Source organism: Quercus robur, chromosome 6, assembly GCF_932294415.1.
Source record: "Quercus robur chromosome 6, dhQueRobu3.1, whole genome shotgun sequence".
NCBI classification, from domain to species: Eukaryota; Viridiplantae; Streptophyta; class Magnoliopsida; order Fagales; family Fagaceae; genus Quercus; species Quercus robur.
The window spans coordinates 46,329,807-46,357,134 of record NC_065539.1 but is presented as its reverse complement, the minus strand read 5'-3'; the positions used below and the strand labels follow the sequence as shown (position 1 = coordinate 46,357,134).

The 27,328-nt window shown below is 35.6% G+C and overlaps 3 protein-coding genes and 1 pseudogene across 5 annotated transcripts; 1 reads left to right on the top strand and 3 right to left on the bottom strand.

Moving 5' to 3' along the window:
- Positions 1-1,847: 1,847 nt before the first annotated feature.
- LOC126690671 (U2 spliceosomal RNA) lies at positions 1,848-2,072 on the bottom strand (annotated as a pseudogene).
- A 7,964-nt stretch (positions 2,073-10,036) lies between these two features.
- On the top strand, positions 10,037-13,875 carry LOC126689055 (uncharacterized). Its single transcript, XM_050384080.1, has 4 exons — positions 10,037-11,146; positions 11,450-11,718; positions 12,911-13,117; positions 13,483-13,875. Exons 1-4 carry the CDS (start codon positions 10,141-10,143, stop codon positions 13,636-13,638), a joined length of 1,638 nt encoding a protein of 545 aa, XP_050240037.1. The 5' UTR covers positions 10,037-10,140; the 3' UTR covers positions 13,639-13,875.
- A 254-nt stretch (positions 13,876-14,129) lies between these two features.
- Positions 14,130-15,889, bottom strand: LOC126689056 (uncharacterized). The gene is made up of 5 exons (XM_050384081.1): positions 15,503-15,889; positions 15,261-15,367; positions 14,996-15,143; positions 14,589-14,783; positions 14,130-14,486 (listed from the first exon to the last, which is right to left on the bottom strand). Exons 1-5 carry the CDS (start codon positions 15,704-15,706, stop codon positions 14,253-14,255), a joined length of 888 nt encoding a protein of 295 aa, XP_050240038.1. The 5' UTR covers positions 15,707-15,889; the 3' UTR covers positions 14,130-14,252.
- Positions 15,890-19,760: 3,871 nt separating this feature from the next.
- Positions 19,761-25,752, bottom strand: LOC126689053 (pentatricopeptide repeat-containing protein At3g06920). Of its 3 annotated transcripts, none has more exons than XM_050384079.1 (6): positions 25,352-25,752; positions 24,424-24,492; positions 21,178-23,916; positions 20,798-20,909; positions 20,642-20,706; positions 19,761-20,247 (listed from the first exon to the last, which is right to left on the bottom strand). In XM_050384079.1, exons 2-3 carry the CDS (start codon positions 24,446-24,448, stop codon positions 21,242-21,244), a joined length of 2,700 nt encoding a protein of 899 aa, XP_050240036.1. In that variant the 5' UTR covers positions 24,449-24,492; positions 25,352-25,752; the 3' UTR covers positions 19,761-20,247; positions 20,642-20,706; positions 20,798-20,909; positions 21,178-21,241. The 3 variants fall into 3 exon arrangements, with proteins under 3 accessions (XP_050240036.1, XP_050240035.1, XP_050240034.1); XM_050384078.1 differs by having other exon boundaries at positions 20,798-20,902; positions 25,352-25,751; XM_050384077.1 differs by having other exon boundaries at positions 20,798-23,916; positions 25,352-25,751.
- Positions 25,753-27,328: the final 1,576 nt, after the last annotated feature.

The following is a 27,328-nucleotide window of genomic DNA, read 5'->3' as shown; positions in this document are numbered from 1 at the left end:
TATATGTAAACATAAATACTAATCTTGCTTAGGGTTAGTGACTCTTCATTGAGCATGATCGTTGGGTTTATGTCTCAAAAATTGAGTTCAAAAGATTTGGAATAGAGTCATGAAGGATGATGCATCTTATGTATATGCATCCTCCCTCTTAGAGCATTCACACCAGTGAATGCAAAATACAAAAAGTGTCCAACTTTGCATATTTAACCCCAAAATTCCTCAAAATTCTTCTGCATCAGGTTGTTTAAAGTTGTGTAAATTTGCACAATTGTTACAATAACTGTGCAAATATACATGGTTACTATAGCTGTGCATATCATTATTTTATATATTTTTTTCTCTCACCTCTCTTCTTTCTCCATCTGACTTCTCTCTCTCCCTCTCCCTCTTCCTCTAAACCGGACAAAACTAATCAACCACTAACCATTGTCTAACCACCACCGCAACAGCACCACCCACCATCACCACCGCAACCAATCACAACACCTTATAATTTAACACAAAATTGACCCAAAAATGAACAGAAAATTAAACTAAAATCAACAAAAAAAAAAATCAACCTAAAATAAACAAAGACGCAAACCAAATTCAAAGGAAAATCACAGTACAATCTTTGCCTCAACCCAGAAAACCCGTTTCACCTTAACCCAACTTCATCTCAACCCATTTCACCTCAACCTAAAAAAACCCATGTTTGGGTCATGGGTGAGATCAAGTGAGCTTTCAACTCAAAAAACCAGTGATTCCATCTTATTGCTGATCAGATTGAAAGAGAGAAGCGTTGGGGTTTTGGCTGGGTCAAATTGAGAAAAAAAGGTAAAGATTAGTGGTGGGGTGAGGGTGGTTCAAATTGAGAGAGAGGAAGGACGAGGATGGTGATGAATGGAGAGAACGGAGAAAACAATGAATAGGGTGAGGGAAGGAGAAAACCACATGTATTCTTTTATGGGTTGAGGGAAGGAGAGAATACAGAGAATGGAGAAAACAAGACAGGCTGATGAGAGAGAACCGAAGAAATTAAAGGTAAAAAAAAATAATAAATGATTATTTAATTAAAATAGAGTGTAAAATAAATAGACTGATGTGGTTGTTTTGTAAAAGTGAATGTGTAAAATAGAAAAAGTAGGTTCTTAATGTAAAATAGATAGAAAAATTTAGACAAACTGATGTGGATGCTCTTATTGCATGCAAGTTTTGCAGAGTTGTATAGCACACATACAGAGTAAGATATAATATAATATACATGTATACAATACATGAGATAATTGTTAGTCTCTCTCTCTCAAGAAGGTTGAACACGGAATTGACTTCTAAGTTCTTCGTTCAAGTTGGGGCGCTTTTGATAAAGCAAAAGCTTGGGTTTCAAACTGGCCATTTAAGGCTTTGGTTTTTCTATTGTTAATTTAATCTATAACATGATCACTAGAATCAAGTTGAAAATGAGCTTATGAGATGAAATGAAGAAGGCGGCAGTAACTGTGTTTTTTTTACTCTATCGGAGAAGGATTTGTTGTCTTTGATGATGAGGAAAATTTTTGTTATTTTTGTTAAAATTTGTTAAATGGTGAAGGTTGGCTTATGTCTTTATGTGAAGATTTGAGATTTTTATCTCAGATTTTGTGAACATAGTAACACACACTTTCTTTCTAGTTTATTTTTTTCAAACACATTAATTTGTGAAATGTTAAAATTGAGGATGGATGCTGATATTTACGAAGACAAAAATAATAAAGATCTTTGAGAATCACTTCTGTTGAATTTTTTACTTGTTTATGAGATATTTAACCTATAATTAAGAATAAGAGTCGGGGTATGAGTAATTAATTAAAAAGTTTATACTTGAATTGGTTGGGTGCAACAAACCCGTGCAAAAGTGCAACGCATGGGCTACGCTTGAAGACCCCAGTAGCAAGCTACCATTACGGGCCTTCCCCCATAAAAAAATTATTTAATATCATGTGACCCAATGGGTTGGGTCACATAATACATGACCCATTGGGCCATATATCAGATATTAAACTGATAAGAACAGATACTACACTTGATCTTAGCCTAAAGGCCGAGAAAGGTATGCTTTGTTAAGTGTCTTGGTTCTCTTCTTATATCTAAACCTTCACTCCTCGCTGTTCTCTTTCTTCGGTGTGGGACCCTGTTATTAAATTGTTAACTTTCGCGTGAGTTCTATTGAGACGTGTAAGCGTCTAGATTCGTCATTTTACTGCACTGTCAGTCTACACCAACTGAAACTTTTCATCATTGTCGAAAGCAAAAAGCCCACGTGATCAAGCTGACATCTAGGCTTCTAGCCTTTTATAATGCTCACAAGTCCTTGGTGTGATTTTCACTTTTTAGGCAATGAAATAGAATAATCAAATAGAACTAGGAACAAGATGAATACAAAAAATGTCTTCAGCATAGCAAACCAATTAATAGGTGCACATAAACCAACTTTTATTATATATCATGATTGCCCGAAGGCCCCGAACTATAGGAGTGGCCACCATTGTTGATCATGAGCTTTGGGCTCTAAGAGTATCTATAGTAGTGGAGTTATTTTTTTTAGCTATTTGGTATCACAAAAAGTCATTTTATCTATTTTACCTACTCATTTTACAAAATATTCAGTAGCAGTGGATCTATTTTAGCTTTTAACACAATAAAATAATATAAACATAATAATAAAATAATATATCTACAATAATAAAATAATACACCCCACTACCAAAAAAAAAAAAAAAAAAAAACACCATAAACCGATTATCTGAAGATTCTGAAGAACAATAAGCAAACCCAAAACCCCAGCCACCTCCACTGCCACCCACAACCCACAACCAGCTCCACTGTCCACAGGCCACCATTAGCACAACCTAAATCCATCAAATTTGCAACAAAATCATCTCAAAAACCAACCAAAATCACACATAAAAACAACCAAAATTGAACAAACCCACAAATCCAACAACAAAAAAACCCACACCATCGCCACAGCCAACAACAACCGCCCACAGTAATGGCTTGGGACAACCCACCACCACCACGAACACAGACCATAAACACAACCCAATCAACAACCCACCACCCACAACTTTGATTAAAAAGAAAAACCACCACCACCAGGCTTGGGTCGCCGACGGCTTGGGACTTGGGTCACTGGTAACTTGGCGGGTAGTGGCTAAGGAGTGGTGAGGAGTTGGAGGAAGAAAGAAATAAAAAAATGAAGGAGGAGAAGAGAAGGGCTGGGTTTAGTGAAGAAGAAAGGTGAAGTAGAAAGAAAAAATAGAGAAAAAAATGGTTGGAGGAAGGAACAAAAAAATAATTTTGAAAGGGAGAAGTGCTGGGTTTGGTTCGGTGAAGAAGAAAGAGTGAATGTGAAAAAGAAAGAAGGAGAGCAAAAAGCTTAATTTAATAAAAGAAGAGAGAGAAACCAATTAATTTTTTTTTTTTTTTTTTTTTTTTGCCTTTGAGCTACAGTGCACATCTATCTTTAGATGTGCACTATAGCTGAGAAGCTAAATTTTTTAGCTTTACCTCCATTGCTGCAACTCTACTTTTATGATTAGCAGTGCTAAATAGCTATATTTTTAGCAATATAACTCTAAGGATGGCTTAATGCTATGTCTTAGCTTGAATCTCTTGGCAGTAAAAATAGAAATTAATGCTAGAGTTATGATTGGTTGGGTTATAGAAGATTATAAGTGTAATTCATATTATACATTTCTTATTATGTATTGCAGGACTCTCCTCAGTCAAATTTCTCAAGTGAAAATGAACCACCTTTGCTTTCATGAAGCAAAAACTATTTGGATGCATTGGCTAAGAATGTTAGAGCAACCACACCAGCTCTTCTATAAATGTGTAAAATACACATTTTGATCATTTTTACACATTTTGAACCAAAAAAAGACCTGCATCAGATCATTTAAAATCGTCTAAAATCATGCAAAATTTTCAATGAGTTACAGTACCCGTGTAAATTTACATGGGCACTGTAGCCCGGTTATCCCTTAAAATATAATTATCTCTACAGTAAAATAAAAACCTCATTTTCACTCGTTTTTTTCTCTCTCTTGTCTCTACTCTCACTCTCACTCTCTTAGGCGCACAGCACAGCTCTCTCTTTCTCTCATCTCATCAATTTTTCTTCCTCTAGCTTCTGCCGATCGCCATCACCGCTGATGAGAACGAGGTCGAGCAAGCCGAGTCGCCAGATGAGTCCGTCGCCTACAACACGAACGGAATTCTCCGATGGGTCTATCGCCTAGAATCTCGTGGGTTTTGATCCATTTTTGGTTGAGCTTGAGGCTAGCAGCCGTCGCGAGGAGGTGGCGGTGCTGCGAGGAGTCGATCTTGCTCCGGCTGGAGGCCTCGATCTCGCTCCGATCTGTTGGTTGCTAGTTTTTTTTTTTTTTTTTGGTTGATTGTGTCGTTGTTGTGATTGTTGTCATGGAAGATCGGTGAATCATTGTTGTTGTGATTGTTGTTGTGGAAGATCGGTGAATCAGTGGTTGGATCTTGTTGTTATGGAAGATCGGTGAATCAGTGGGCGGATTTTGTTGAAGGGTGGCTGGCTAGGGTGGGTGTGGACGGAGAAGACGAGATGGTGAGTTTGTGCCAGAGAGGAGAGGGAAGGAAATAATAAAAAAATGTAAAAAGAATGAATATTTTATTAAATAAATGTGTAGAATAGATAAACTGATGTGGGTGTTTTGTAAAAGTGGATGTGTAAAATAGAAAAAGTAGGTTTTTTCTTATAAAATAGACAAAAAATTTGCACGAGCTGATATGGTTGCTTTTAGAGCATCCACAACAGCTGTTGCATAAAAAATGTCATTTTGACACACCAAAAGCCTACTTTATTATTTTACTACATCATTTTACAACATCTCATTTATCAGATATTTTATCATTCAATTCTATATATTAAAATAATATATACAACATATTAAAATAATATTTACAACTCATCAATACAATCAACAACCACCACACTGCTGCCAACAACTAACAGCCACCACCACACAACCACCACATCCTCCACAACCCAAAACACAATTCAAAACAAACCCATAGCCCACAAACACCAAATCGAAAGCCCCACCACCACCACCACCACCACTTCAACCCTAAACCCCGACAGACCCACCGCCTCTACACCCTCACCCACACCCACTTCCAAACCCAAAGCCTTCATAATCCAAGTCAACCCAGACTCTAAACCCACCATCTTCCCCCCACACTCTCTGCTACCTCCACGCCACTCGCTCCCCTCAATTCCTCAGCCTCAAAACCACCGGCAACTCCGGCCTCGTCAAAGAGTCCAACTTTGGCTCCAACCTCGTCATCGCCGTCATCAACACCGACATTACTCCCAACCACAAAAGCTTCAATGACCAAGGCTTCGGACCCATACCCACCCATCGCTGACCCATCCATCGGAACCCATAGCCTAGCCCATCCGAACCCACCCACCTTTGTCGAAACCGAACCCAGGCAACACAATTTGAACCTAAACATCACCGTCTAAACCCACCCATCAAACCATAGGCACAAAAAAAAAAAAAAAAAAAAAAAAAAAAACCATTGCTAGAGAGAGATCGACGTGGAAGAGTAGTGAGGGTGAGAGAACAAAAGATGAGAGGTTGAGAGAGAGGAGAGGATTGGGGTTTGAGAAAAAAAGAGAGGAAGAGACTGACGGAGAGATGAGAGAGAAAGACGAATAAAAAAATAATAAACCATATGCCATTCAGTGTCCGTATCGTGCCAAACTTGTAAGGGTACTGTTCAATGTTGCAAAAATTTGACACATTTAACACATCTGATAAAACTCCGCTTTTGCTGTTTGGTGTGCCAAATGTGCCATATTATAGCATTTAGCATTTATGCAACAGCTGCTGTGGATGCTCTTAGAGAGAAAATCATAACTTAGTTATTTTTTATAGTCCCCCTATGAACTTATGCATGCTTATCTTTTAAGATAGCGGTGGTCTGTATTATGAGAAGTTTTGTCCTCTGAATCTTGTTACTATTGCTTATGCTTGGTTAATTTCAATAGAATTTTACCCAAAAAAAATATTAACAAAAATTAAAAAAAAAAAAAAAGAGAGGAGAATTGAAGAAGTGGTGGTCTTCCAATTAGGAGGTCAATCATTTGTGACATAAAATAAGAGTTGTGAATGTGGAAAGCTACATAATTTTTTTTTGAGGTGTGTGGATGAAGCATTTTAGTTGAGCTTGGTACAATTGAAGATTTGTTACTTTGACAAGTTAGAACTCTACCGGATTCTAGTGAGAATCTAGTGGTAATGAATTTTTTTTTTTTTTGGTGGTGTCTCAAGTCTGTAATTCGCTCCCACCTCCCCTCTTCCTCACTATCCACCTATAAAAAAAAGGGTTAGAACTCTATGAATTTGTTTAAGTTCACAGTAGTCTTTATTTTTCTTAATGTACTTGAGAGATGTTTCTACTTAGGATAAATGGGAATAAGATGCTATCTTGAAAATTTTAAAATCTACTTTATTTCGTTGTAAAATGAAAGAGATTAGACTTTGTCATGACATGGACATTTAAAATAAAAGGGGAAAAATGATAGTAAATCAACTCTAATTATGCTTATTTTAATAGTGCCATGATTTGGACTTTAGAGCTTTGACAGAGTATGCATAGCCAAAATATAGAGAGTATTTGCTCCAAATCTCTACTGTTCATGCTCCAACCGCTTCTCTATATCCGAAATTTTTTTTGGCTAATGAACAGTAGCCCATCAAGTCTGATGGGCTACTGTTCATTCTTCAAATCCTTTTTTTCTATTATAATAATTAGGTGTTGAATAAAAAAATGTTGGAAAATGTGTAGTTGTTAAAAAAAATAATAATGAATGAAGAAATAATATTTAAATGAGATAGAGAATGAGATAGAGAGTTTGTTGGAAAGTGTATTTAAAAAAATGGGTAGATAAAGGTAAAAGTTACTGTTCATTTTCCAAACAATACAAAAATTTGATGATTCTGTTGGAGATGCTCTAACCCATTAAATAACCACGAGAACTGTTAGTTTATTAATACGTGCCAAAAAAGCATCCCTTTGACACCAATTTTAGGTTTTGCTTTTTGGTTCATTTGCTTATGAATAAGTTTTTAAAATTGCCTCTTAGTTGTACTTTTATCAACATGTAATCGTTAAAAAGCTGATTCCGCACACATGATAATAAAATGTGCGTTTTTTTGCAAAATATTTTTCAATAATAAAGTGGTAGTTTGAAAAAGTTGTTCGTAACAAAAATTGAAATTTAAAAAATTTGTGCTTTCAAAAGGTGGAATTTAAAACCACATTTTCGTAACCAAGTTAAGTTTAGCCGCCAATGGATTCTTGGTTCTCTCTAATTAAGTATGTAAATGTATTGAGTTGTTTAAGATTGGGTTGAAAAAAAATTATTTATGTTCATTTATTTAGCAAGTGAGTTAAACTCAAGTTTTAATGTAAGCTTGACATCTAAACAAGTCGAGTTCAAACATAATCATTTCATGTATTCATTATTTAAGTATATAAAATATTATATATATATATTAGTTTCTGAGCACGCGCTCATGTGCAAGCTCAGATGCTCTTCTATTTGTTTGAGTAAAGATAAATAATTTTCATCTATTATAATTTAGAAATATATATTTTTTATTTTTCAAACTAATAAAAATGATAAACTTTATAGATAAGTAGTAACTATAATTTTTTTTTTTTAAATGTTAAGGGAAAAAAATCCTAAATTTTAGAAATTCTATTTTTGAATTCAAAATGAAATTTGTTATTTGACATTTATGACCCTAGTTCTAAATGAAGTTATCCTTCATTAATGATGGTATTTTTGAACCATATAAAAGTCCAGTTGAAAGAGGAAATCCTCTTATATATAGTATAGATAGACTAGTCTCTAAGCACAAGCTCATAGGCGGGCTCAGCTCTTCTATTTTTTTGGGTAAAGGTTAATAATTTGCATTTATTATAATTTAGAAATATATATATTTTATTTTTCAAACTAATAAAAAGGATAAACTTTAGAGATAAGTAGTAACTATAATTTTTTTTTTGAACGTGAAGGGAAAAAATCCTAAATTTTAGAAATTCTTTTTTTGAATTCAAAATAAAATTTGTTATTTGCCATTTATGGCCTTATTTCTAAATGAAGTTATCCTTCATTAATGAGGGTATTTTTGAACCACAAAAAAGTCTATTTGAAAGAGGGAATCCTCTTATATATAGTATAGATAGACTAGTCTCTGAGCACACACTCATGTGCGAGCTCATAAGCTTTTCTATTTTTTTGGGTGAATGTTAATAATTTGCATCTATTATAATTTATAAATATATATGTTTTATTTTTCAAACTAATATGATTTTGATAGTTCAGTGGAAGAAAGGGAAGAAGGAATTAAGAATTGGAACAAGGAACAAGGTAGAGAGAAAGAATAGGGAAGTAAACAATGAAATTCTTATCTGCATGAGCTTTACAATCCTTACTCTCCCTATAAGCACTACACCCCGTAACCAACTAACTACCTACTTGACACCATGGCACAACCAACTAACAGCCCACAATAGCAGTACAATAGTTTATCTGCAGTACCGTTTATCTGCACTAGTCACACGCACACTCCCACGCACCCACATGTAGGCACACACGCACACCCTTGCAAGTATATACGCACCACCTTGCACGCACACACACACACTCCCCTGCACACCCTCACACACAACTGTCACACCTATTACAAATATCTACAAATATCAACAATAGCCTACAACTGTCACAATACCTATTTACAAATATCTACAAATATCCACAATAGCATACAACCATTGTCACACTATAGTACCTATCATAATAAAAATGATAAAATCTAGAGATAAGCAGTAACTGTAATTTCTTTTTTGAACGTGAAGAGAAAAAAAGCCTAAATTTTAGAAATTATTTTTTTGAATTCAAAATGAAATTTGTTATTTGACATTTATGACCCTATTTCTAAATAAAGTTACCCTTCATTAATGAGGATATTTTTGGATCACATAAAAGTCCATTTGAAAGAGGGAATCCTCTTATATATAATATAGAATATAGATATAGATAGATAGATATATGTATGTATTTAAAATATAGTTATATAGACTTAAAACTATATTAAGGGCCTGATTGGTAAGAAGATTTCTGTTTTTTTTTTTTTTTTTTTCAAAATAGGAAAAAAACAATTTAAAAAAAAAAATTGAACTTGAAACTAGTTTTTAGATAATAATTTTTATAATAAATGTGTTTGGCTCTTACTTTTAAGAACAATTTTCAAAATACTAGAAATGAAAAATAATTGTTTGGGAATCCATTTCTATTACTGACAATTTTCTAAAAAAAAATATTTATAAAAAGTAACGTGTAGAATCTGTAGATTACTTTTTTTTGTGGATAATGATAAGAGAATAGAGATCATCATGTACTTTTTTTTTAATGATTAGTTTCAAATTTGAAGTGTGGGAATTTTTTTTTGTGACAAAGATTAGTTTCTTAATTTAAAAGATAAAAGATTTTGGACAAATATGTGGAGTCCACTGTTTTTAATTTATTTACATCTGAATCCTGAAAACACCGCTTAGTCGTTTTCAAAATCTTGTTCTAAATCAATTTTTTTGAAAACTGTATTTAGAAAATATTTGCTTAATAATAAATTCAAATATGAGACTCATCATTTTATGGATTACAAAACAAAAAACTATATTTAAATACTTTTACCAAACAACCCTAAATATTGTGAGTTTCTAGAGCCCATTTGGTAGAGGAGTTTGAAGAATGTTGTTTGAGTATTTTTGATATACGTGTGGGTGAAAAAGTAAATAAAAATGTGTGTAATGTTATTTAAAATGTGAAAATGTGCGTAACTTTATAAGATAATCATTTTTATTACAAATTCGCCAAAATGGGCCGGGCTCAACATCTAATTATCTAAAAGCACTTGGGCTCAAATGTCAAACACCCCCTCTGATCACAAACGTTCGCACTCAGCGCACGTTAGCACAAGGCAGTACCTCTACTCAATTCTCAGCTAAAAGTGAAAAGCGCGAAACCAACTTACCACTCCAAATTCTCACTCTCCTCCGCCCCCAACAATGGCGGGTGCGCACTGCGCCACCACCACCTTCTCTCTCCTCACACCTCCCATAAACCCCACTGTCACGCGACCAAAAGCGCGTGCATCAGCTTCGCTTCCTCTCCCACTTCCAAAACCCACACAGCGAAAAAATTATCTCCGCCCCAAAATCCTCAAAACCCTAACTAAACCCCCTTCAAACCCAGTAATTCCCATCGTGTCCCCCGAAACCGAAAACCTCGATTTCGAGTCTCCAACAGACGAAACATCTACCGAGAATCTCGCCGCCGATATCGGAGAAACAGTTGAAGTGGAAGAGTTTCGGAGCTCCGAGACACCGGCCACTGCAGCCGATGGCATTGTTGGTAAATTATCGGCCAGGTCTGTCCTAAAATACGGTGCGTATTTGGTTGGTCTCTTTGTGTTTCAGACTATTTGTTCTGTTTGGATACTGGGAAAAGCCAATTCCGATTCAGTAAAAGACGGGAACTTGGATAGCTCTGATAAGAATAGAAAGAAGAATAGTAGTAGTAATAAAGAGAAAGTTTTGTTTGGTTCTGATTCTGAATTGGAAATGAAAATCGAAGAAATTCGAGCTATGGCAAGGGAAGCTCGAAGGAGTGAGAAGAATGCCGGTAAGGAAGGCGGCGAGGATGATGAATTTGGTGAAGAAAGTTTGATTTCGAAGCGTAGAATTGGAATTGAGAAAGAGATTGGTGCGAAATTGAGTAATTTGCAAAAGCGGTTGAATTCGAATTTGGCTAATAAGGTTGAAGATAAGGTTAAGAGGGGTAATTCGGATTCTAAGGATGCGAATGGGACATTGATGTTTAAGAAAAAGCTCAAATTTAAGAGCCCTCCAATGAAGGTGAAAAATGGTTCCAAGGGATTTGGAGGTACCAAGGATCGAATTCGTAATGTGGATAATGGGAAGAAGAGTGGTTCGAAGAGTGTAGAAGGTGACAGAAGAAAATTGCGCGGGCAAGAGTCATTGTCGGATTTGGGAAATGCTCAACAGAGAAATGGTAATGTTGCTTGGTGGGTTTTGCTTAAATTGTGTAGTGGTTGCATTGATTAGATGGTTTTGCTTGAATATTGATTATTGATTTGAATTTTGTTAATTTAGGTAGTGGTTTAGTGAATGGAAGTCTTGTACTTTTGTTTTTCAATTCTTTTACTAATTGGTAGTGAGGTAAAACATTCAATACACCAAAGCTATGATCATAAGTAGTTTGGTTTAAATGTTTTGTTACAAATTTCTACTGTGTAACGAAAAGCTAGTCTATGTTATGTTTGTATGTTCTTTAATTAATTTTTAAATTGTTTAGGCCGCGTTGTCCAGAAGACTGATTCAGAAAGGTCTTCAGTTGAAGTAGTGAATTCGGAACAGTCAGTAAAGTTTGAGACTCAACATTCTCACAAATTCACAAATGGGAATGAGGGAACTGCCTCCACATCTGATAATCATGCTGTGTTTAGTATAAATGGCAATTCAAAACACAGAGAAGTTGGAGATGAACCGTTGGCTAACAAATTCATAGAAAAGCAACCAAACACTGAATCTGATTTTTGGTGGTTGAGGCTTCCTCATGTTCTGGTATGAAACTGAAACTTTGTATCTTTACTGTATTTCTCTCAATAACGTAATGTTATTCATGATTTGAGTATCATTGCCAATGTGAGACACTGAGACCTTTATATTATTTGTAAATTGAATCTATTTTACTTTTCCAATCTGTGGCTTATTGTTTAGCGTTTGGACTATATCAACTTGACTAAACCATTTGCCAATTTCTTCTCATTAATAGCTGAATTACTGCCAGTCATTCAAAATCATCATGTTAGTTGAGCTCATTTTATAAGGATTGCCTAACTTATAATTCCATACGGCATACTAGCCTTATAATCAATTTTTTCCTTTTTAAATATGAAAGTTGATAGTTTCTCAACGCTAGAATGTAATCCTCTTCAATCATCTTTCTGTCGTGGATGGGCACAAGATGGGCGAAAGGCTATTTTGGGTTATTTTTTGACTGCACAATTAAGTTTCATGTCATTTGCATTCCTATGTTTGTTAGCACTTCATTTCATATTTTCTGTACATTGTTTTTTGTAAAAGTTTGGACCCTAGGTATCCGTTGATTTTTCTTCCCATTAGATTAAGCCTAATTGTAGTCTTTTAAATTAAAATAATACTATTCGTGGACAACATAGACGACATAGGTTCTAGGACCTTTTTCTTTTTAATTTTATTTTGTTCAGTTGGTTAATCCACCAGAATGTAAATATAGGCTCAATGTTGTTGACCCTGGAAGTAAATCTATTATGACATGAGTCTCATTCGTTTCTTCTTCATTTGCTTAGATGTTAGTTAATGCTCTATTAAATATATTCTATATGATTTTAATTTGTCATTGTTAGAATAATGGTTAAATGATTAATTTTATATTTTCTAACACCTTTAGCCTTTGGGACAAGTAATTTATTATGGTATTAGAGCAAGTAGTCATTAGTTCAAATCCCTGTATTCTACCTCCCATTTAAAAAAAGTTAAGACTCTCATGTGTTGGGCCTCAATTGTTAAGCGGAGGCTGGGCCCACACATAAGGGGGAGTCTTAGAATAAATGAATAATGGTGAAATAATTAAATTCACTATTTTTTAATAGCTTAAACTTTTGAGTCAATTGGTAATTTGTAAATCCTATTATGAAATTTCATTTAGATTGCTTTAACTAATTATGAGTATTTTTCGTTGTCTCCAACTAACCGTCAGTTTATCCAATTCCAGGCTATACTTATGCGTAGAGGTTCTGACCATGAAGGACAGGGGGGACTATACACCCTAAAGATTTCCCCTGAGGCACAGGAACAGCGCGACTGCTATACTGTTGCTTTTGAGGATCGTGTTGATGCCAGTAATTTCTGTTTTCTACTGGAATCATTTTTTGAAGATCTGGGCGATTTTAGTTCTGACGTTGTTCCTTTACCAGTAAAGGTAAATACCCGTAACTTTTTTTTTTTGATAAGTAAAGGAAATTTTATTCAAGGGTAAATACCCTTACTTGATTACACTTAAATGCTTGACATTACTTCTCATATTGCATTCAAAACCCACACATGCAAGATAATGTTTTTGAGGATGAACCAAGCATATGAGAATAAATTATGGAAACTCACTGTTCAAAGGGGTGCACTCAAATCACCCCTTTAAAGTCACATGTCCAACACACAATTATTTGGGTGTGTGACACCCTTGCAAGTGTCCCTGTCACGTTCTAGAGTAGGTCATGATTATCCCTAGATGCCATTAGTTTTAGCCATAGAGATATTAGTTTCAACATGAGAGAAAAATTATTGCAGGAACTTCATGAAGCAGTATCAGATGGCATGAAGGTAATTGTTGTGAAGAAGAGGCAACTTCAACTCTATGCTGGCCAACCATTTGCTGATGTCGAGATGGCTTTGCACTCTTTGGTTGATGGAGATCAAAGTGCCTCTCCAGCAAATTCAAGATAGAATACTGACATTATCATCTTTTTCCATCCAACTGGTGGGTCCAGGTCTCTTCGATCTCATTTTTTACAAGAACCCTTGGTTGGTGAAAACAACCTTTTCCCTCAATGCATTATTTCCTGGTGGTTGTGGGATATGTAAAGAGCTTGTTGCTGATGAATATTGTTGGTTCAGCGAATACAATTTTTTCATGTAACTTGTAACATTTTCACATCTTATGATCCCTACATTTACTCTCTAGGTGGCTGAAGGAAGAGGAACTGTAACAACTCTGCTTTAGGTTCAGTTTTGGAAATACAATAGTGATTTTCATCAAGAAAAATCTTTAGTTAAAATAGAAGTTAGGCTGACCAAACTTTTTCAGCATTTCTTCATAAGTTGAATTATCAGGTAAAATCCAAAATTTTATTTTCATACATTACCCTGCATTTTCTCAAAAACCAAGTATCAAATAAAATTACATGAAATAAAATTACAGCAAAAAAAAAAAAAAAAAAATCTCAACATTTTTCCACGCGTAGATTTCATGTAAAAACCAGCATTTACATGAAACAATTACAGGGCCTCTTGCCGTGACAAGTTCTACTGCTACCACCCTCACACTGCTACCCTAAGTTCTATAAAGAAGGGATAATCTTGAACATGGACTGAGCATGAATGGGTGATAAATTAGACTGGCAAAAGCTTTGCCATGCCTCCTGCTTCTGCTCTTCACTCTCTGTAAAAGCCTCATATATTGAAATCACAACACTTCTTGCAGCTTCTCTTGCCTCAGGCAGTCTATCTTTCAATAAATCTGCAGACATTTGAACCAATTCTACTAACCCAAACTCTTTCATTCCTTCTAGCCCCTGTTCATTAGACCACACACAATTAGCATCTGATTTCATATTTACATCTTGAAGGCAGCACAAGTTTCCAGACAAGAAAGAATTGTAGATTGCTAAACTTACCATCTTAGAAACACAATTTGAGATGGAAATGGCAGCCTTGGCTCTGATTCTAAAGTTGGCATGGCTAACATACACGCGGAGCTTATTAAGCAGAGGCAAGGGAGTCATTGACCCCACCATTGCGCTTAGTGCCTTGTCTGCTTCTTCACATACAAATCGCTTGTCTTGGGACGCTTTCAGTAGTAGCTGCAGCAGCTGTGAACCCACCACAAAAAATTCAAACCATTAATCATGACACATCATAATAAAAGTTTAGATTGCTTCTTCTTTTAGCCTTTTTAACTTATTAACAAGGACTACAAAATAAGCAAATTGGTTTCAACAAAAAGCTAATCCAAACACACCAATGTGAGTCCCATCACACGGGATCTAACAAAATAAACTAAAATATAAAATTGAGTCCATACCAATTGGTCAAATGCATCAGATGGGAAGGAGTCGAGGAACTTGTCACCGTAGGCATGGAAAATATCAGATGAAGCCATAATAGAGGTCTTGCACAAAGCACTTCTTGGATTTTTCATGGCCTTCACCAACGCCAACACTACTTTTTCCCTGTGTTAGAAAATCCTATCACTCCCACAGAAGAAAAAATATATACTAATAATGCATTTTCTTTTTCACTGATAGTATATAGCAACATTTAAGAAACAAGACAGAGGAATCTCTTACAAGAGCGGAAGCAATAGAGTAGAATGATACAACGCAAATCGCCTGACATCATTCAGTGACTCACAAACTTTTATCCAATCCTTTGACTCTAACCCTTCAATCAAGCTCTGCATTTCCAACCAATCAAAAGTAAGAAACCAAGATCAGACCAAAATAACAAATGGGTTTCCTCAAAAACACAATCTTGGTAAATAATTGTACATATAACATGATCAAATAACCCTCTTGAAATAAAGACGTACTTGGATCTTGGACTCAGGATTTGGTATGGCCTCGAGATTTTCAGACAAAATATATTCAACAGTGGCATCAGCAGCAGTGGGTGCCTTGTTCTCGTCATTGACAATAGAATCAGATTGTTTTTGGATTGGAACCACAACTTTTGCTTGCTTTTTGGGCCTTTCTGGTGTTGTTGGAAGAGCATTATCAATGGGTCTCAACGCCATTGTGAGAAAGAGAGAGATGAAGAAATTTGATTTGAAGGGCTGGGCGGAGTGGGGTTCTGATTCTTAACAGGGAAAGTATGTTAATTCTGCCTTTCAAGTTACCAAACTGGTTGTAGTATAAAGGATCTTACTTTTCTCGTTTTAAATTTTAAATTTTGAAAAAGTTGAAAAGAGACGTTGGGCTCTTTCGGTAACGGCAACATTTTCAAAAGGAGGGAATAGTATGCAGTTGAAAACAAATTCTGCGGTTGCTACATTTGAATTTTTTTTAGGGACGCGTGGCATGATGATATTGAATACGGTGGGGGTGCAGGAACAATCAACGGCCTTTTTATTATAAAAGGATCAAGGGCCCTGATCTTGATCCATGTTCTTTTTGGTCGGTCTCGATCTTTATCTTATTCTCAATCTCATCTAATATCTCCCTGTCTATTATTTTGGGCAGAGGACTAAGGTATACGGTAGGTTTTGATGTTCCGGCGTATTTTTATTTTTGAAAAATTATATTTTATCATCCTAAATATTAATGTTACAATTTGCACATTGTTATCAATTTTGCCATTATTTTAGATGGAAAATCAAAATTTAAGATATAATAAAGTGTAATTGTAGTAAAAAAAAAAAGATATAAAGTGTAATTAAGAGTACAGAAACAGGTTAAATTACTAACAAAAATTAATATGGCCAGAATAAAAAGGAAATTAAATCTGATTAAAAGTCTTATAACTCAACTATTACCTCTTGATGTTTCCAAGAAAGATATTTTTGGTTAAAATCTCCACTCCCAGTTATTGATGTATAAAAAAAAAATCAGGAAAAAAAAAAAACTTTAAGATCTAAAAATATGATGTGGATTTGGGAGTAATATCTATAAGCATCATCAATGTATAAGTTATTTAAATTTTAACCAAAATAAATTATACAGAAAGATTTAAAACACAATGTGGGGCCCAATAATTTGTGGCCCTGGCCCATTTATTCATTGGGGCCCAAGGCCCGAGCCGAGGAAGGTTATAGCCCAGGCTCGGTAATACAAGTACAAAATAGTCTTGGGACACAGCCGAGGACGATTTAGTCCTCGGCATGTCCGAGGTCTCACTGGAAGGAATGGCAAAAACGGTCTAAGAGCAGCTTGGAAAAAATCTAAAATATCTAGGTCAATAGAGAAGGATACGCTGGAAAGTATAACGACCAGGAAAAGCTGCCCTTACTGCCATTCAATACTCTGCACCTGACAGAGTCATACTCTCCAGCTTTGACAACCACCCCCAACCACTCTGGATATGGGCTGATGGGACAAGTATCAGTCTTGGAAAAGTCGATCCTACACGTGGACGGAGGATAAGAAACACATGCTAGTATAAAAGGAAAAGTAAAGCAATCCAGAGCGGGGGCTGGGAAAAATGGCTAAAAACCAGAGCCTCCCAACCCGCCTCCAGGAGAAAGACTTCTAGGGCAAACACGATTTAACTATGTATGAACGCCACGAAAAACCCACCGTCTGGTGACTAAGGCCTAGCCTTTCAAACCTACGCTCTATAAATGATATTGTTTGGGCCTATTTACGTGCGAGCCCAGTATCGTGTTGGGTCGTCACAAATCGTGTCCTCACACACAATATTTAGGGTTCTAAATTGTAAAAGCCTAAAACATTGTATGAAGTTTGCTTTCTTTTATTAGTTTGGCTTGCCTTTAGTGGTGCTCTTGAAAAACATGAGTCCCAAATCATATACTTACACTATATAATAAAATTGGTGTTTTAGAAGCTGTGGTTGTATCAAAAAACTTACTGGTTATCTACTTTTTTTTTTTTTTTTTTTTTTTTTTTTTTTTTTTTTTTTTTTTTTTTTTGAATTGCTCTTATCAACCTTAAGATAATTTACTAATAGTTTTTTATTTTTTATTTTTAAATTTTGTCTTTAATGCATGACTCATTATTTTTTGGGGGTAAAAATAGCTATACATATTAAGTACTAACCATTTTTAATTGACATGAATGAAATTGTTTTCAAGTTTTTTTTTTTTTTTTTTTTTTTTTTTTTTTGTGTTGAATATGAAAAAAGTTGTACTCAATCACAATAGAAACAAACACACACACACAAGGGAGAGGAAAATATGTTTTAACACAAAGCTGCACCACAAAACTCTACTTAAAAGTTATGGTAACTTTAAGGGAAATTCTCATATTTAAGCCCACAACCTGTCGTTTTTGGTAGAAGACACTTGTACTAAGGCCCTTCTAAAACAAAATTAAAAATTAAAAATTAAAAAATCAAATATTAACCGGGATTTAAGCCCAATAAAAGAAATGTGAACCACTTTGAACTCCAAAACTTTTCTTCGAGGTTGCTGGTTACCTTTTCTTCGAAAGCATGACTGCCTTAGCATGACCATCTTATCACCCAAGTCACTAAGAAAAATAACATGACTGCCTTTGACTCGAGTTAAGGCCTCCTAGCCCAAAGCTAAAACTTGAATCACGCAATGGATGCTTTGTCCAGGATGTTATGGGAAAAGAGGACTTGGATATCCACAACAGCCACTCAAAGATTGAGCAAGTAGGAACTGTACTAAAACCTGAACTTAATCACAGATTCACAGGTAGTTGTTTCCTGTTCTATAAGATAATCCATGAATGACATGGTTGAAAGAGAACCATGTGAAGGACTACATGTGCTGGTATGACAGTTGAAATTTAAGTCAGTTTGTAGGACAGCCCAAAAAATAACCAGGCCTCCCATGTTGGTTAGAGAAGAGAACACTATATCACATGCCAACAATATGAATATGATGTAAAACTTTAACAATTTCCTGTAGCTTTTACTTTCCACAATGTGTATAGATAGGTAGTGTGAATAGTTAGACCAGTAAATGGCCAAAACATCAATTATACTTGGTCAAAAAAGCATACAACACGAGATTACCTCAAGAATGTCAAGGGGACTGAAGAGAATTCAATGAGAACACGTGTATGCATCCATCAAAAGAGGCTCCATGGGATCCAAGAAGGAGATTCAGAGTTGCGCTCCCATGCAATCCATAAATGAATTGTGCGTCTTGCTTAGTTACCAGAACACTAGACGAATTGAAGCATTGTCAGACCGCACAAGCAGTCCATGCTCATAGGTCCACATAAATCATGAAGCGGTATAAGCAATCTGCAGGTCCTGATATCATTAGTAGGCATACTAAACCATGTTTGATACACAACTCTCACGCCTGAAGACATAAAGCATCAATTCTAAGGCCATTAAGAATCTTGGAGAAATAGCGACAAGGTAACAGACCCTGCACAATTCAATCATAAGTTCCTTCTGACAGTATTGATACACGAATTTAGAGCATACTTGAGAAACCGTTAGAGGGTGGACTCACATCAGAAAGTAGACAAGAATGTAAGACTTAACGATCAGGCATTTTGACCTTTGCGGCTAAGGTTCATTATTGCATATTGCATGTCTCTCCTATGCCAAACAACCTTGAATAAGGGGCTTCACTATCTATCCATGTGCCAAAAAATGACACTAATGCTTTGTTCTGTTTATTTCGATGTAAAATATTTGCAAAGGTAAAATATTTTACATGTAAAACATTTGCAGAAAAATATTTTCATTTTACAATGCTTGGTAGTGTACATGAAAATGTTGTATAAAATATTTTTCAGTGTTTGGCACAACGTAAAATGAAAAAAAAAAAAAAAAAAAAAAAAAAGTAAAAATTTAAAACTTTTTTTTTTTTTCTAACTTCCAAAAAATACATAGAGACAGGCGAATGGTTAAAAATGTTGAATCTACTTATACAAGTTCAAAATAATGAATATACATTGATCATGATCGTTTAAGGTATACTATGATAAATTGTACTGATATATCACCAATGGTTAAAAATGTTAATCTACTTATAGTACCACTTCTTTGAGCTTTAGCTGAAGCTTGTAAATCATCTTGTAAACTTCTTTTGTTATAAAAAGCTGTGCAGAGAAAGTGTGTAATTAGCTAGTGCACAGAATTTTGTGCAATAAGCAATTGATCAAAACAAGGAGACAAGCACACAATTAGATTAAGCATATCACTAATTAACCTTTCAAAAAAATTATTCCAAAAATAATGTAGTTACAAATTTTCCAATTTGACCGAGAAACTAAAATAAAAATAAAACTACCAAAAAGTTAAAAACTCTTGAGCCAAAAAAAAAACCCTAGAATGCCGCTGTTTGAATAAACTTCCTATGTAATCAAAAGACAAAGGTACTATTCTCAACAAAACTGGAGCAAAAGGAGCAGTCATAGCCTAGCTCATGCTGCCTTGATTGGCTTGGTGTGTGGCTTTTCCATCCACCATTTTGGTAGACCCTGTGGCCAGTTTCTTCATTCCGTCCAGCATTACCCCGAGTTTGATTTGAGAAATCACCTTGCCTCTAAAAGTCATTTCTCCCATAGCCCCGGCCTCCGCTAAAATTCCCACCAATGAAGTTTCAACCGCCCCTAAAGCTATCATTTCAATAAACAGCCCGTCCTGAAAACCTCCCTCAGTCATTGTTAGCTGCAAGAAACAGCAGACCATGAATTCCAACCATATGAAAAAAACAGCACAAAGGTAGCCATGGCCCATCCAGCAGGCACTCAAAGACTCCAGGCTCTCATTACATAAAATAATCAAATCCATGAGACAAAAACACATAAGTTACTTCACAGCATTAAGTTAACATGCGCACCACACATATCCACAAAGTACGGAAAGTTAATCATGACAGCCATACAAAAAACAGAGGATGAAGTTTTGTGTGTCCTTGCTTGGTGAAAAATGTGAGAATGAAGCTTAGACTGTACAATGGTAATTTAGGCAGGTAAGTTATTGTTGATTAAAAGGTTAATCCCCAATATACAAGATAACAACAAATTAGGTGGCAAAGAATATAAAACAGAAAAGTAAATACCTCAATAGCACTTTGCACAAACTGGCAGATTCAAATTCCACAAAACCAAAGCATGTCCACTGTTGCTGGATAGAAGATAGCAAAATAAAAAACATGTGAACATCATTATAAATAAGAAATCTAAATGGAGTTAACCAAGTTAAATATGAAACATACCTTGCTACTTCTAACTTAAATACCATTTTACCATCCTATGTTTTGAACACAGTTATGCAGGCCAGCAGATTCCTGTTACATTTTACCATCCTATGTTTTGAACACCTGAAAACTTCAACCAGTAAAGGCATTGTATTTGAATCAAATATGAATTTGGACTTATGGAAAGGCCACCCTGCTGCCTGTGTAAGCCTTGTTGCAAACAAAGATTTGTTTTTTACATCTTATAATTTCAATAGTTACTGATCAAATAAGGGATTAATGTAGAAACTTCAGCCTAATAAAGGAATTGATGCAAGGAAGAGTATTCATGAACAGGACTCTCTCTTTTCCACAAATTTCTTCATCAATAAGATGAGAAAGAAAAAATTATGGCATACCTTCTTACTGAGAGAACCACATAAACTGAAACCTCCAGTAAGTTACAAAATCTACAACCTGACATTACCAAGATCTTGAAGCATGTTGAGACTTTGCTGTTTCCCTCAACACTGCACCCACAATTGCTGCTTGCTCAAGGCAGTCAGCCTTATGCAATGCATCCAGAAGAACGACACAAGTTTTGGTATGAATATTACAACCTTTCAACCGAGTTTCCTCAAAAAGTACATATGCATCCATTGCTCTATTACAATTGCTTAGCCCTTCTATCATAGCATTATAACTAGCAGAATCCGGTATACCACCACTTGCCTTAAACCTCTCAAAAAGCCCACTAGCGTCTACTATGTTTCCAGCCTTTGCAAGTCCTGAGATCATGGTTGTGTACGTGATTGTGTTGGGCTTCAACCCTTGCTTCTGCATCTCTTGCCAGAACACGAAGGCCTTATTAAATTTTCTAACCCTACAGAGACCATTTATGAGAATGCTGTAAGTTACTTGGTTGGGGGTACATTTCAAGTCTTTCAGTGACTGAAAGCAGACAAGAGCTTCATTAATTTCCTCTGCTTTCACAAGTGCATCAAGCAAGCAATTCCAAGTGTATACATTAGGGGTCAAACCCTTCTGCATCAACTCTTCCATGATTAGGTATGCTTCATCAATTCTACCCACCTTCCCGAACCCATCAATAAGACTACTATATATCACCACATTTAACTCTATTCCTTTAGACTTTGCTTCTTCAAAGAGCATGTATGCTTCATCAAGCCTGTCAATCTTAGCAAGCCCATCGATGACAGAGCCATAGGTAACAACAGTGGGTTGGTGACCCTTTGTCTTCATTTCCTCCAACAGTTGATAAGCTTTGTTAACCTTACCAGACTTGCAGAATCCATCAATAACAGTGTTGTAAGCGCGGGTGTCCAGAATGCAGCCTTGATCCTTCATTGAGTAGAATACCTCATATGTTTCATTTGCAAAACCTGCTTTGACAAGGCCATGAATTAGGATTGAATAGCTCCGAACATCTGGAATGAATCCTTGAGCCTTTATTTCCTTAAACAAAGCCCTTCCTTTCTCAGTCTCACCAGCTTTGAAAATACAATCCATGTAGGTATTAAGAAGCATCAGGTCAGGAGAACAGCCCTGATGAATCATTTCTTTGTATATCTTGTGACCATCCTCCTTCCTGCCACACTTGAAAAAGTTACTGATAAGTGATGTATAAACGACAGCGTTTGGAATCTGATTAGAATCTAGCATCTTTTCATATAGCCTATAGGCATCATCCACTCTACCATGTCTGCCCAGGCCTTCTATAAGAGAACAAAATGTAACAGCATCTGGGGTGCAAACTTTGTGATCCATTCCTTCAAATATAGAACAAGCCCCATCCAGTTTTTGAGCTTTGCAGAGTCGATCTATCATTATGTTGATAGTCATAACATTAGGAAACAAGCCAGCTTCTTGCATGGCATCCCGAACACCCAAAGCAGCCTCAAGTTTCCCTGCCCTGCAAAGCATGTCTATTAGAATATTATAGGTTGGAAGGTTTGGTACTGCATCTTTCTTCATCTCCTCAAAGATCCGTAATGCCTCTTCCACTCTCCCCTTCTTTCCAAGGCAAGTGAGAATGCAATTATATGCAATCACATTCGGAATGCACCCCTTTTGTTTTTGCCTCTCAAGTAAACTATACGCTTCATCAAACTTTCCAGCTGAGCCATAACCCATGATCATGGTGTTATAAGCATATACACAAGGGACTTTCCTGCTGCTATCCAGCTGTTCGAATAGCTCCACAGCTTCATCCAGTCTATCAGCTTTGCAGAGAACCCCTATCATGCTAGTATATGTCACATCGTCAGGCATCAAGCCATGAGATTTCATCTCATGAAAGAATTTCCAGGCCATATCCACCTTCCCAATCTTACCAAAAGAATCTATGCAAACATTATACAGAACAATGTCAGCATCAAAAGAGTTGCTCTTCATCTCATCCAGCAGGGAAAGAGCAGCATCAACCCGGCCCTCCCTGGCAAATACACGAATAAGAGTTGTAAATAAATGCACACTTACTTCATAACCTAGCTCCTGCATTTGGTGAAAAAGAGTGAGCATACGTTCGGATTCATGAACTGCAGATAAAGCACCAATCAGAGTTGTATAAGCCGAAAATGCGGGACGGAATTTAAACTTCCTCATGGTTTGTATTAGATCAAAAGCTTCTCTAAGATTTTGAGACTTGACACAGCTTACAACTAACTCTATACACACGTTATTAGATGGACCGAATCCTGCAATACTCATTTCTTCAAGAATCTCTTCCAGGCAATCAAACTTTCTACCCCTAGCCATAACCATGAGAAGTGAATTGTATGCTTCAGGAGAATGTGCTTGGTCGGTTTTTCTCTCAGCCCACCGAAAATAATTTACTGCTACATTGACATCCTTCAGCCTCCTTAAGACTCCAATAACTAGTTCTGGTTTTGGTTTTTCGTCTAACAAAGATAGAGCATCCTCAAGGGCTGGTCCCCACGGTCCACTTTCCAATATATGGCACACATTATCCAGTACCTGTCTCACACCCTCAACTTTTCTTGAACTTTCTCTATTAGCCCCATCCAGAAAGGAAACAACTTTCCCATCCACCTCAGAAGGCCCATTATACAATGATGAGAACTTTTTAAAAGAGGTGTAAATGTGACTGCACTTCAAATCAATTTGATAGATTAATCCTGCACCACCAAAAACAAAGCTAATTGTCAAGTCATATGAATATGGGAGGAAAAAAAATTGAAAAAGAATATGATAAATGGGAAACTGCAACACAATGTCTCCCCTATGTATAATTTTGCTCTACATCCCAGATTGGACATGCAAGGGTAAGCGGCCAAACAACCATTAGGAAGAACTCTATGGTTAGTTAGCTGATGCAAAATTTGACCCATTATATGTCATGATATCTAATTCCCCCATCCTATTATAACCAACACCACCTACAAGATGCCCAAATAGCTATAATCTCCACCTTGTTTACCTAAGTTTGAAACTTAACTGCTAAGATATTTTTTAACCATTCAGCCCACTGCATTATTGATAAAGAAGTAATTGAAAGAAACAAATAAACATGCTTATAGCAGACAACAAACTTTGAAAAAACATATCAAGAGAATCCCTTAAAAAACCCAACTACTAGATATCGAACCCCACACACACACACACACACGCAAAAAGAAAATTACCTCGGTTCCTTAAGAGCATCTTCATGTCTGCATGTCTCGCCCTCTATGATACCCTTTATTAGTACAAATCTATATTTGAAAAAAAAAAAAAAGGTCATTTCATAGAGAGATACCAAGAAGAGCACACACAATAAGTGAATCCCTAAAAAAATTACTTATAAATTTGTTTTTCCTGATTGGTAATTACACACACACACACCTATAGGGTATTGAACCCATGCCCTCACCCTTCACCTTGTTCTTACAGTGAGATGAGATGCCATCTGAGCTAGAGCTCAATCTCAAGCCAACAATATATACGTGTGTGTGCGCACGCGCGCTTAAATTTTAACATATATACACTGATAGCGATAGACATTCATCAACTTAACACAATGCAAGAATCTTCAACCAAAAAAAAAAAAAAAATTTAAAGACAAGGCTATGACATATTATTTGTATTTTTAAAAGTAAATGATTAAGCAAGATTTCCATATCTTAAAAAAAAATTAAAGACATACAAAGGCTAATAAAATCTAGTTATTTTATTCATCAAAATGAGAACTTTTTCTAAATAAAAAGCCATTAAAATTGCATAGCACATAGAATAGCCTATAAAGGAGCTTCCTCTACAATTTCTAGCATACATTGATCAAACTTAGGACAACTTTGAGAGTAAAGAACTTCAATTTCATTTAATAAAATAAATACTATATTCCAAATGCAGAAATCCTTTTTAAAGAGCTTAATAGTATACGGTTTTTTTCCCAGCAACGAAACAAGGCGTTAACTATTTCACTCGGGCATTAGTTAGTTAAATTTATTAGATATCATTATTCACTACACGAAATTGGGAATAGTTTCGATTCAAAAATTTGATCTTAGAAATCGAAAATGTTGGATTAAATATACAGTGAAATGATAGAGTTAATTTTCAGATATTACATACCAGGAAAACTTTGGAGATGAATTAGAGAAGAGCCAGAAAGTTAGGGTTTACTCGGAAATCTGCGACAGAGAGAGAGAGAGAGAGTAGAGCCAAGACCAAAGTCCGAACGGTAAGACTTGAGAGTTGAGACTGAGCAACTGGAACTGGAAACCTGTAAAATTTTCACTTCACAGGCCAACGACGCCGTTTCAACTCGTTATGTCATGGGCTCTTTTTGGGCCAAGATAAACCCCGGCCCTTAAAATCAAAACCCAGGCCTAAATTCCCATATGACACCATTCCTCGCCGAAATCACCGAAACCTCAACACCCACACAAATCTGTTTCCACACTGCGAGGTCCGAGCTTCTTCTTTCGTCACTGAAACCTCAACCCACACTGCGAGTCTGTAAGGCTCAATTTCAATTTAAAAGAACGTTTCGGGTTTATTGCACTCGATGTGTTTTAATTTCCTAAATAAGTTTGAAAACGTGTAACTAATGAAATTGTTTAAAAATCAGTGTTATTTTGTAAAAACTCCCAAAATTCATATATGCAAACATTCTTTAAGCTAAAAAATAAAAAATAAAAGATTGCGTGAAGAAACCCAGAGAAGGAAGACAACAATTGAATAATCCAACTTAGCAATGCTATTCTTGACTTCCTATAAGGAAGTCCCACATTGAATAACAATAAAAAGAATTAATAGTTTATATAACATAATTAAATACATATTAATTGAGCTTAGGCCTTTTGGGAATTGGGTCACCCAAAAGGCCTAAGCCTTTTTGGGTTTAGACTTTTAATTATCTTTTTTTTTTTTTTTTTTTGATGTGGTTTCAAATTTAATATAATTTTTTTAAATCAATTTAAAACATGAATTTTTGAAAATGTTTCAGTTCCATTCCCTTGTGTGTTTTTCTAATTATCTAAAACTTTTTCTTTTTTTTTGGTGTGGTTTCAAATTTAATATTATTTAAAAAAAAATCAATTGAAAACATGAATTTTTGAATTCAGTTCCACTCCCTTGTGTATTTTTCTTCTGTGCAAAACTTTGGGCTTAGGTTTTTAATTATCTAAAACTTTTTTTTTTTGGGTGTGGTTTCAAATTTAGTACCTGTTTGGATATAGCTAATAAAGGCCAGCATTTGCATTTTGGCATTTTGGCTTTTTTTTTTTTTTCTAGAACGTGCACTGTGGGTCTCGTGCAGGAAGAGAAGAGCGTTTTTTTTTTTTTTGCTTTTCCAGTGGGTCTCATGCACTGTTCACGAGACCCACAAGTACTTTATTCAGAAAAAAAAAAAAACTTTAAAACTAGGTCCACAGTACTATTTACACATTTAAAAATTATTTTGCTACAGTGTTTTTTAGTTTTCAACAAAATAAGTGGTATCAAAACACACCTTTAATATTACTTTTTTTTAAAAAAAATCAATTGAAAACATGAGTTTTTGAAAATGTTTTAGTTCCATTCCCCTGTTTATTTTTCTCCTGTGCAAAACATCTGCTATTTGCTAAACGTTTTAATTTTATTCCTATATTTTAGGTATCTTAGTCTAGAATTGGAAAAATTATGGTATTACACCCAAAACCATAACTTTACCCACAACTTGTTTTATGTGGTGAGTTATGGTTGGTGGAGGAATGTCCCCACATAGACCTATCGTCACCCCTCCACTAACCACAACTTATCTATGTGGTGAGTTGTGGTTGGTGGAGGAGTGTCCTCACATAGACCAACCATCACCCCTCCACTAACTACAACTCACCACATGGACGAGTTGTAGGTAAAGTTGTGATTTTGGGTGTGGCACCAGAATTTCTCTTAGAATTGTCCAACTTACGTTTGGATTTCACAAAACGACCAGTCAATGACAAATTTGTGTCTTGTGGAAGCTTAAAATTATTTTAACAGAAATCCATAGTATTTATTTTAACTGGAATCAAAATAGAAAAAGAAATACATTTATTTTATTACTTTTTTATTATGTATAAATAG